The following is a 12020-nucleotide window of genomic DNA, read 5'->3' as shown; positions in this document are numbered from 1 at the left end:
TTAAAGGCATGGATCAGCTGCTCTGTTATTGTTGTTATGTGTGTTAGTGTGCACATTCATAGATATAGACAAACTCTTTCTGACCATCACTCACGCTTGCCCAATTGATGTAAGAATACCCCAGAGACTTCGCTCCTCCAGTCTCCTCCCCCTTCCCTCTCTCTCAGTCCCTCCTCTTCCATCCAGTCCCTCCTTCCCAACTAGCCCCTCTTATTTTCTCCAATCACTCCTTCACTTTCTTCAAGGACCTCCCAAGCCTCCTTTGTCCCGCCTCCTATGTCTGCCTCCTCTACACCCCTTTCTTTCCCCTCCTCCATCCCTCTTTCTCTCCCTCCCTCCATACCCATTCGCGTGCCTTGGCTTCTCCACCTCTTTCTCAAAGTAAACAGAGGAGAGAAGGAAGAAGCAGAAACATCACTTTGGCTGTCACACATTAGATTCCCTCACACAATCTTACACTCACAGACACACACGTAATCCGTCCAACGCTTCAGGTGTTTAGAGTGTGTTAGCAGCCGCAGTGGGGTGTGTGGTGTGTGTGTATCTGCGTGGGCATCCCTCGTCTACCACTGAAGTTGTAACTCTGACTGCTCATCGTTACTGCTGACAGAAGTAAAGAAGTGAGAAGGGAAGGGACAAGCAGTAAAGACAGACAGAGAGAGAGAGTGGTCAAGAGAGGTTGAGAGGTGAGAGGACAGACAGAGCGGTGCTTCGGTAAATAGAGGTGTGACAGAGTCTCTATGAGTAAGGTGTCCCGTCTCCACATGCTGTGCTCTATGGCGAACTCTGGCTGTGTGCTACTGTCCGGGTCTGGAATGTTGCCCAATTCTCTGCAGTGCCCCCCAGCTTTCCTCTATCTGCCCCAGGTAAGAGAGCATACATTACACCACCCATCAGCACCCACAACGTCCTTTAAGCTATCAGTTATTCAAATTTCTCCTTGTAATTGCCTTTCCTGTTTTGTTTTTGTTTTGTTCTTTTTTGTTTTTTGGGTTTTTTTTATCCTGGGTGCCTGCTTCTTCCACTGCACTTTTACATTGTGCTGTTCCTTTTATTTCTCATTCTCAACTCTCTATCAAAGTGTCCTGCAAATAAGCCTACTTCCTTAACATATTCTTGATTTCTTATATATATTTATTATATTAGAGTATCCATATTCTCAGTGGCAATGAAGTGATGAACACATGGAGCAACCCACCATACCTCTGGGTTTTGTGTTTGTGTATGTGTATGTGTATGTGTGTGTTCAGTGGGCAGCAGGACAGGGACAGATGTCGGCTCAGAAACGAATTAGACAATAGAACCAAATGACTGCTGGCTCACTTCCTGGAGTGGCTGCATGCCTGTCATTCAGATGGCTGTGTTCCCATTAATTGTGCATTGTTTCTTCTGTATTTTGTGCTTCACTCAGTTTGTTTACTGTAAAGTATTCAATCAACATTTTGCATCAGTCGATTGCTGTGTTACTTGCCAGAACCATGCCTCTGTGGGTGTGTGTTTGTACGTGTGTCTGGTTTTACCACTGGCAGCATGTGCAGTGGCAGGCGGTCCCTTTTTTCCAGACAATGTGTTACTGCGGCCATATAAAATATGGTAAGACTGGAGAGAGCTGCCATATAAAATATACGGGCTTGCAGTGAGCTAATCTGCCATGTCCTGTCTCCAAATAGCCACCACACATCACCTTTACAGGGTGGCCCAGACCACCGGCAACACACAGTTACAAGCTCACATGTAGACACACTCAGTCACATAGAACATGCACTACCTGGAATCCTAAAACAGACACACACACTCAGTACAAACACAGTTTTCAGTGAGCAGTGTGTGTGTGTGTGTGTGTGTGTGTGTGTGTGTGTGTGTGTGTGTGTGTGTGTGTGTGTGTGTGTGTGTGTGTGTGACCTGGTATTACTCACGTTGTGGTGACAAAAATCTTTTTACACAGTCAAATGTGGGGACACACGGGACAAAATGCAGGTCCCCTTAATGTAAATCATTAAATTTTAGGGTGAAGACTGAGGATAGGTTACAGGTTGGGTAAGGTTAGGTTAGGTATAGGGTTAGGAATAAGCAATTACTGGTTATGGTTAGGGTTAGCATTAGGGTAAGTCTCCAGGAAATTAATGTAAGTCTATGTAATGTGTGTGTGTGTGTGTGTGTGTGTGTGTGTGTGTGTGTGTGTGTGTGTGTATTCATCTATTTACTTTCATTCCTTATGTCACGTGGGAAAACCCCATCACATAATACAAAGTTTTACTATTTTGTTTCTTTGTCCCATTTCATTTTGACTTAATATCTACAGAAGATATGAAACATGCTTGCCAATGTGTCTACTCCTGTCAAAATAGCACTGTTCCAGCAATAGAGGGACAGGTTTTGAAATTTAAATTTCTGTATTGCTATAAGCCTCTCTTTGCACCGCAGATTTTTCTCTGAAGCCCGAGAGTAACAGTGGACTTCACATTGCACTGGCAGGATTTAGTTTACATCTTTCTCTGTCTTTTTAATAAATCTAGGACAAGATTCCATCAGAATATGTTGTCATGTGTTACTTATAATTTGATTGAATTTCAAGAGTAAGACTTTATGTTTCAAATTAGTCTTCAGCATGTTTTTCTCATTCGCCATTTCCCATGGACAATCAGGCTTTATGTTTCACTCTCACCCAAATGTGAAGTATAAACCTTACTACAAACCCTAGTGAGGCAGACTCCACAGCTACTGTTACACCATTCCTACCTAAATCTAGGAAAAGAGTGTTATGGTACAGTAATATGTTTAAACCAGCTTGGGACAAAAATAATATTGAGTGATGTGCTGGCTATTGCTGATAGGGACTCATTATACAACATTTACTGTAGTCCTCCTCTAATGTGATGGAGATTTGTGAAGCATAGCTTATCTGATATTTCTCTGGAAAAATCATTCTGATGTGGAGTGGGAGTTTGCTACCCAGCTGTCTATAAAGAATCCCACCTGCCTTAAGTAACTGCTAATGAAATTGAAATAGTTTAAATAATAAATCATGAATGAAGGTCTTGTGGAAAATAACAGGCTGTATTGGTGTCCACCAAATACAGACAAATTCAATATAACATCTTAAAAAAAACACAATATACTCCTCATACACTAAACAAGCTTAATGGTAGGGTCTCTGCCATGTGTGCCAAATGTGTGAGATGTAGAATATCTACCAGGACTCTTCTTCAGATGCTCTGGAATTGTCCAGTCCTAGAAGATTGTCAGAAACATGTAATCTTAACTTGAAATCTCATACTGACCTTTATCCTAAAGTTGAGATACTGGGTGATATATGGTTCATCTTGAGAAGAATCCTGCTGGTCAGCATGGCAGCAAAATATTGTTTACTTAAAAACTGGAAATTTGAAAAATCCCCAGTGCGGAAACACCGGATCAATAAACTTATATGCTATAGTGCTCCTGACAAAGTGCTGAAACTCTCCTGGCTGTAGTAATTATGATGGGAACAAATGAGGAAGCCAAGTGATGTGCTATAAAGAGTAAGAAAGTCCAAATTTGAAGGACACAGAACTTTTATCCAGGTGACCACTGTTTGTGTCCCACGTGAAACTTTTCAAGATAGATACTTTTGTTTTGGTGCTTAAACCTAAGTAAACTGCAACCATTTCAGAAAGTTAATGATGTGAGGATGAAGGTTCAGCATGACAAAAGTCTGGCTTGTTGCTCTCTCCAATGGAGATTACCCGCAAACATATGTTATTTTGATAATTATCCTATTCAATCATTTAGGTATGAGGATGTTTTTATTATGCGATGTATATCATCAATGATCTTCCCCTTATTTTTTCGCCATTTTATTGTGATGTAGTTGCATTGATCACATATTTATTGTAGAGCTGAAGTATGCATACATGTTTTGATGATGGAATATTTAAAAGCTGAATTGATAGGAAATTGTAAATAGGACCAATGACACTGCATATCTGAAAAACATACAAACAGAAAAAAAATATATACAAATCCACTGACTTCATGAAAGGATTTTCCATTTTAAAGTATTGGTCTTGAACAACCCATATTTGTTGAGCATGACTTCTGACTAAGTGGTGTATGTATTGCTTTTGACTCTGATACCGTTTAAACCTTCAGTAGGATCTTACTATTCATTTGCCTGCTCCTTCTCTATCCATCCATTTGAACAGACAACATGGATCACAGCTAAGCACCGCCTGTAATACATTTATCTCTTCCATCGCTGTGTATTGGATTTCTATTCTCTCCCTCTCTTCTCCCATTCTCTCCTTTGTCTCTCTTTCTCCTTTTTCCCCAAGGCGTTGCCTTAAGGAAAAAACAAACAAACAAACAAACAAAAAACATCTTAAGTCAATACCATGTACTAAATCTGCTTGTGCAAGCTTCTCTGCTCTCCCGAGAGAGGGGGGCAGGGAGGGGTTGGAGGGAAGAATCTTTACCAAGGTCACCTAATAGTTAAACACTTCCTGTCTATTGGTTGCAATACACTGAGGAGTGTGGAGAAATATAAATAAATAAAAAGAAATTTGATGTGTCTTTGTAAATTAAACTGATACCATTTAAACATGTTCAAAGCCGCGATATTTTTATGCTAGCACTTTATATCAAACATGCATCACTGCATGAAAAACCACATTTTCGACCCGTAAATCCCTGCGAATTTCGTTGATTTTCGGCGATTTATGGCAAGTTTACGGGGAACTTCGCCGGCTCCAAAAATCATCAGAAACGATGACGGCGGGGGGCGTGGTTAATCGCGCCTTCGAGAAGGTGCGAATAGCTCTAATTAGCACATGAATGCTACCGACGTTGATCTACTCAGGCTGGCCTGCTGACTTCACAAACAACCATTGGATGATTCCACAGGCATTTTAAAAGGAAACCATCATGTGATTGGATAGCAACTCCAATCACATGAGTGAGTGATCATGTGATTGGATGACAACTCTGCTGCTATTGGTCATCTGTGCCACAAATAATAATAATAATAATAATAATAATAGTAATAATAATAAATACATATTAAATTAAATTAAATACTATATAATAAATTAATATATTAAAATTTGTTATTATATTGTTATATTTCTATATATAAAAAATATAAATGATATATGTATTTTATTTGATTGATGATTCATTGATTTATTTGGCAATCCACCTTCTACACTACCACACAGTAGAACACAAAGAACACAGTTGACAGAAACATTTTGAAAAAAAGTCTTTAATGAAATCGTGACACACACATTAACAAGGATCAACCAAGTAAGATCAGTGACTACTGGGGAAAAAAAGCAAGGAAATGTGCAGAGGGGTTCACTGATAAGAGTCTCTGGGTTGGGCCATGCCGCTGGTCCATGGTGCATGAAAAAGAGTCTAAGGCCCATGGAAATGCCTCTTTGCTGCCTCTGGGTCATACTGAGTTGGCGCCTGTCGCTTTGAAGGGGACTCGATGCGAAGCCTCTTGCAGTGTGTCGCCACATAGTTTGGGTTGCTCTCCAGCCGATCTTGCAGTGTCTGGCAGAGTTTGGAGAGCTAGGACACTCCCTTCTTGCTTCCAGCAGCTGTAAATACAGGTGTTAATATAATATTAGTACTGCTAAGAAACAATAACACATGATAACATATGTGAGCATGTTTGTCAAAAACAATGCAGATAATAAATAAAATTCAGCCCATTTTTACATTGTTGTGAAAATAAAGCGGCATTCATGGGACTCTTACCTGCTTCCTTCTTTGTCTGCTGTGAGCTGAAATCTTCATAGTTGCTGCCTGAACTGAAAGAGCTGGCTGGGCATACCTGAAGCTCCTCCACACCATCTCATAATATGTCTTACAGGCCGCTGGAAGAAAATATATATTAGTTTGAAATAATTAAGACAGGCTTCAGTAGAAACAACAACAAGAAACAACAGAAAGGGTTTAAAAGACTGCTGTCCACACCATCCATGTCTGGACTCTCAGTTAAAGTCGCCATCAAATATGATGTCACCGTTTCGTTGTGGGGCGAGTTTAGTCTGTAAAACGCAAAAAGTACAAACAGGTCATGCAACGTTTACATTTACTTATATTCTGCAGAATATTTCCTGTGCATTTTATTAACTTACCCCTGCTCAGGTTCATATCGCCTGTCGTGTCCGTCACTATTGTGCAGACGTCGCACCTTTTCCTTTAAAATACAAAATACATTGTAACGTTAAATGTAACATGAACGATTACCAAACGTTCGGAACGTAGTGCAATAAGAATAATAAAGGTTTGGCGCCCTAAAAACTGCACAATGTGGTACTAAATGCTAACATTACGTACGTAACTTACGCACCCGTCTCTTCGTCTCCGCAGCTGCAGTTTGGTCGGGGCTGCTCCTCCAGAGCGAGCAGTCTGGCTTTTTTCACGGCCATTCTCCTCGCCAACTGCGCGATCAGCTGCGTTAGCAGTCAAGGCATTCCACTGAAGGCGCTGAGCAGTTTCTTCTCTCAATTGTTTGGACTTTCTGGATATGGTCGCTCCGCAGCCAGGCCGTCCACTCGTCGCAGAGGAGTGCCTTCTGGGATGAACTGAAGACGATGTCCGGCCATTGCATGAACAGAGTTAAAGTTTAGCAGGACCCGAAACGTAACTGTTGTAATCCAAGCTCGACTCGCCTTCACAGACGCGCCGAGGTCGTTTTCTGCCAACGTCATTGCGTCAGAGGAGGCGTCCAATCATATGCGAGGTCGCGCTCTTGGAATTTCTCGCGAGACCATTTTTGTTGCATAGAATGAAAAACATGCTGTGATTTTGTAAGGTACTTTGATTTTCTATTTTTGTACCTGAATATTTTATAAAACATGTAAACTTCTTTAAAGTGACATCATCGAAAATAAAAAAAAAAGAAAAGTTACTTTGGTGTATTCCCTTTTTATTCCTACTTAAAGAATCATCAGTGGACTTACTCTGCTGGAATTTTGCAAGCTAATCACACAAGCATTGTTCATCGGTGTTGTGGTGACAAAATGTGAAAAATTGTGACCAGTGTCCAAGAACTGTAGATGCTTTAATTTTCACAATTTTGATTTAGCAATTTAAGTGGAAAATTAGACCTTTGAGAGTCAGGACACTTATCCTGTATGTAACCTATAAAATTATTTAAACACACTTTTAAATCCTCATGAAAAAAAAATCTTTGTATTCTGTAGGCACAGAACACACACACACACACACACACACACAAAATCCCAATTTGCATTTGTATAGCTTTGCAGCATTTACATTTGCATTTTAACACCTCATGGTCACAGTGGCTGAGAGAGAACTTCCACGGCAATTTACAGTGACGGAAATTGACGGAAATGTGACTTTTCATCCAGTGCATGTTTGTTGTTATCTCTTAATTAATAAAAAGAGATGATAAAACAGAGAGAAAAAAAGAGGAGAGAAAGTGAAAGAGAAATTAATTAAGGATTTCCATTTGTTGTCTGGCTGGTGTGCTCATTTGTGTCTCTTAATAAGCTCACTTCCAGTTTGCAGTTACTTTACTCTTGAGAGTCTGGTGACATTACACCCAATTCATCTTTCTGTCTGTCCTACCAATCAATCCATCTGTCTTTGTTTATTTGCATATATACACATTGTTCAATTCAGACACAATATGGAATTGCATTTCTTGAGATTAATAATAAATAATAATAATTTGACTTAAATTTTCTGTTGAAAACCTGAAGCAGGTAAACATGTAATTACATAGAACAAAACCAAAGTTCTCAAATGTAAAACTGTCAAAATTTAAAGGAAAGTTCCTTTATATTCAAACTTTACATTTCTGTGTGTTTGAATTCTACACTTCACGGTGTGACAACAATGTAGTTAAGGTCTGGTTAAGTTTAGACACAAAAACCATTTAGTTAGGTTAAGGAAAAAAAAAAATATATAAAAAAAAATATCTGGGTTTGTCTCCACAAACACAGCTGGGAAATGGCCTTATGCCTCATTAAAAATAGCCAGCTTTGTTGGCACAAACATGTACAATAAGAAACCAAAGTATATCAGTAAGGCATTCCTGAAATTAAGTTATGGTTTTTGTTTTTGGTGTACCACCCCAAGATTATTACCACAAACACGGCTAGAAAATGACCTCTCGTTACAAACATGCTTGAACAGTGGTCTGCTGCTTGGCAGTCTAGTTAGCTATTACACCACCAGCTTCTGATGAGAGACTCTGAGGCCTGTACCATAAAGCTTGATTAACCTAGCCGGGCTTCCTCTTACTTATCGGGCTTCACTTAACGAGACATCCGCCCTCTGGATTTTTGGTACCATAAAGCCGGCTATCAACTCACTAATTCAATTCAGGCTTGTCCAATCTAGATCTGTGCGCGCTCACATAAAAAGGGCGGAGTTTGCTGCATGCGACCAATCGCAAACATGGAAAAATCAGCCCGAGCCGCATATTTCACTATGGAGGAGCAAACAATAATAATTAATAAATACGAGGAATACAAATCAATAATCCAGGCAAAAAGCAACACAGTTGCAGCTGCCAAACGGCGCAAGGATTGCTGGCAAAAAAACTGTGTCAATGCGTAAGTTAGTGCCATTATAATATTACTTCCCCACTATGACTGCACTTGTATATCTGACTACAGTAACATTTGTGTGTTCCATAAATGTATGTGTGTATGAAATTTTTCATTATGGCATGTGATTGTAGCCTTATTATTTCAGATGCAACCCGAGTGGAGCAAAGAGAACATGGGAGCAAATCAAACATAAGTATAAAAATTAGTGCTGTCAGGCGATTAAAAAAATTAATCTAATTAATTACAGGATTTGTAATTAATTAATCTAATTAATCGCATTTTAATCTCATATCTGCTAAAGGTCCCCAAATAAAGAATTTGAATTCTAGGACATTACAATTCACTGACATTCACATTACAGCTGGTGAATTCTTTTCATCACTGTAGTTCTCGACGGTAGCAGGAAATTAGAGTCAGATGACGCTATCTAAAACGCCTCTTTTAGGCCCTCGTCTTCCACGATTGAAATCGGCCTGCAATCAGCAGCAACCCACTTTGCGATTGAGTTTGTCAGTTTTTCTGTCGTGGCTTTGCTCATTCGTTTTCCTAACTCAGCAAGTGTGGGTTGGCGGAGTGAGCTCACAGTGCTACCGTGAGGCAGCTAGCGGCACTAGCGGCACTAGCAGCAACTACATGTTTAGCGTTTAAATGATAATTCAGGCTGGAGCTGCTACGGTGACAGGAAAATTCTTTTTTACACAAGGTACAAATCACTGCGTTCTTGTTAATAGTCCCATCTTTGTTTTTTTTATAAATAAACTTGCCGTTCAAAGGTCCAAGTAGGCTTGCCTCGCTCTCCGGTGTCGCATCCACGTCTGTTGTCACCCTGCTTTTGACCAGTGGCGCAGGTAAGATGCGACCTGCCACTGCAGCCTACGGGTCACTCAAAGGGCCAAATTTAAAATGCTTGCGCATTGACTTGCCGCTCATGATTAATTGCGTTAATTTTTATAGCGCGTTAATTTGCAGCATAATTAATTAATCTAATTAACGCGTTAAACTGACAGCCCTAATAAAAATATACTTCAAAGTGGTCAGCTTACTATATCTTATACATGTAGCATAGTATATGTAGGCCTACATGTTGGAGGCTATATACAATACAATATACAACGGCAAACATCCCAGGGCTTAGTCTACATTATGCAAATTACACATCAACCTTGCTTACCTGCGATGTCATAAAAGCCCTCTTTGATGCATTGCGTGGGCAGGTGGCCGGGAAACACCACGAATGCATCGACAAGCTCAGTCAGGGCCCCCGCGACTTTATGAATAGCTCTACATACTGTGTTTTTCCCGAGGTTTTCGGCATCGCCAACAGAATACATAAAAGTACCTATGAATGAATGAATCAATCCATGACGACCAAACAAATAATTGATTAATGGCATTTTATCTGTGGCTTGCTTGTAACCCATCCAACGAGGGATTTAAAGACATCATAATAATTACAAACATCACTAAGAAATATATTACCTGTGGCAAAAAACCTCAGTGCAATGCACACTGTCTGCGGGACTGTCAGCGCGTGGTTGCGGTGCGTTACATTACTGATGTAAGGCTCCAGCAGCTGGCAGATGTATTGTAACCCCTCTCCCGAAAACCTGTACCTTTCGTACAGTGATTGTTCAGACAATTCGAACGGATTACAGCGATCTCTAAATACTCTCTCGCGCCTGAGTGCTCTTCACACAAGCTGTGCACCAAGATCCACCGGGTTCTCATAAAACGGACAGGCCATTTTCCAAGAGAACTGATTGGTCAGTAGGTGGGGCTTTTATACCTGCTGAGCTCTTATCCTGAACTTATCCTGCTCCGGAGCAGGTTAGGTGTTCAGCATAGGTTACCACAGCAACGTAGCCCGATAGAAAGTAAGCCACCTTTATGGTACCGAAAAGCCAGGGTTAAGCCTGAAGTTATCTCGCTAAGCCGTAATCCAGCTTTATGGTACAGGCCTCTGGTCATGCACATGTGCTGTTTTATTCTGCTTACTGAGTGAATTAGAATGTAAACAAAAGAAGGAGAAAGAAAAGAAAGAATTAGGTGAGTTGCAGATGTAAGCAGCGGCAGTTCATTTAATTCGGGATTGTAGAAAATCAGGATTTTACCACCACTCTGAGCATGTGTGTATTATTTTAATTTGCTTTTACCTTTCACAGCATTACAAAATCACACTGTTCTCCAAACTTGTGGCTGCTGTTCTGAAAGTGATGTGGTTGTGACAGCTCTGAAAACTCTGATCTTTCCATCTGACCCACTGACTTCATAAGATCCGGTGCCTAATATCGGGCAACATCCCGTACTGTAGCAGTTTTACCGCTTTTAGCGGGTTTTAAACAAGGGCATTCACCTGTACACAAGCTCACACCAGTGGCGACTGGTGTAGCAGAGTCGGCAACGCCGGACCACAAGAATTAATGTATATTATGTTTACAAGTGGTGGCGCAAGCAGGTAGTGCGCATGTCTCACAGCAAGAAGGTTGCTGGTTCGATCCCCGGGTCGGGCCTTTCTGTGTGAAGTTTGCATGTTCTTCCCGTGCATGCATGGGTTCTCTCCGGGTACTCCGGCTTTCTCCCACAGACCAAAAACATGCTCATTAGGTTGATTGGTGACTCTAAATTGCCCCTAGGTGTGAGTGTGAGTGTGAATGGTTGTATGTCTTTGCAGGGTGTGCCCCGCCTCTTGCCCGTCGAAGCTGGGATAGGCTCCAGCCCCCCCCCGCAACCCCGAAAGGGATAGGCGGTATAGAAAATAGATGGATGTTTACAAGCATTTGATGTGCTATTATTATGTGTCACTATTAGGGTACACGTAAGCACTACTGCTGAGTCAAATAGACAGTTAAATGCAGGTGAATGTTACCAGTTAGTGAATTTGAATTTATCTCCCCAGTGTTTGATATGTTTTGCTCCAGGTAAGATATAATTGGTACACACAAACCCTTAAAATCTCCTTTTCCATCATTAAACAAACCAAGAATGTATAAATCTATTTTTTTACTTCAAAAATAAAAAGAGAAACAATTCATTTTCACAGCTTCCAAGAGTACCAAGTGCTTCTTCTGTCCAGCTAATTGGAACAACTTATTTATATTTACATACTCAAATTAAAAAAAAAAAACAAACAAAACACCAAATACATACGCATGAAACCAACAAACACTGGACATTTTGTTTAAAAAAACATCAAACCATCAGGCTTAAAGCCCAAAGTGCTTCTGTTGTAGCTAACATTTATATTAACAACCTTAAATGACAATGAAAACACAACAAATCCTCATATTTAAGACTATCAAAGCAACAAAATATTGTCACTTTGTCTAAAGAAAATAACTGAAACCATTAGGCTTTAAGCCAAAAGCGCTTCTTTAAGCAAACAGTAAATATTTACAATAATAATTAACAGAGAAAACAGCAAATCCTTAGGTTTTAGAGGATGAA

The 12020-nt window shown here is 40.3% G+C and overlaps 1 protein-coding gene across 1 annotated transcript in view; it reads left to right on the top strand.

Moving 5' to 3' along the window:
• The first annotated feature begins 378 nt into the window (after nt 1-378).
• rbfox3a (RNA binding fox-1 homolog 3a) overlaps nt 379-12020 on the top strand; it is a 340376-nt gene continuing 328734 nt past the window's right edge. Inside the window, exon 1 of the mRNA XM_070990201.1 lies at nt 379-866. Within this exon, the coding sequence (XP_070846302.1) occupies nt 741-866 (126 nt within the window). The 5' untranslated portion in view covers nt 379-740. The remainder of the gene's footprint in view (nt 867-12020) is intronic.

Source organism: Chaetodon trifascialis, chromosome 21 (genome assembly GCF_039877785.1).
Source record: "Chaetodon trifascialis isolate fChaTrf1 chromosome 21, fChaTrf1.hap1, whole genome shotgun sequence".
In the NCBI taxonomy this organism is placed as follows: domain Eukaryota; kingdom Metazoa; phylum Chordata; class Actinopteri; order Chaetodontiformes; family Chaetodontidae; genus Chaetodon; species Chaetodon trifascialis.
The sequence above is the reverse complement of the archived record's forward strand: the minus strand, read 5'-3'. Positions and strand labels throughout refer to the sequence as shown.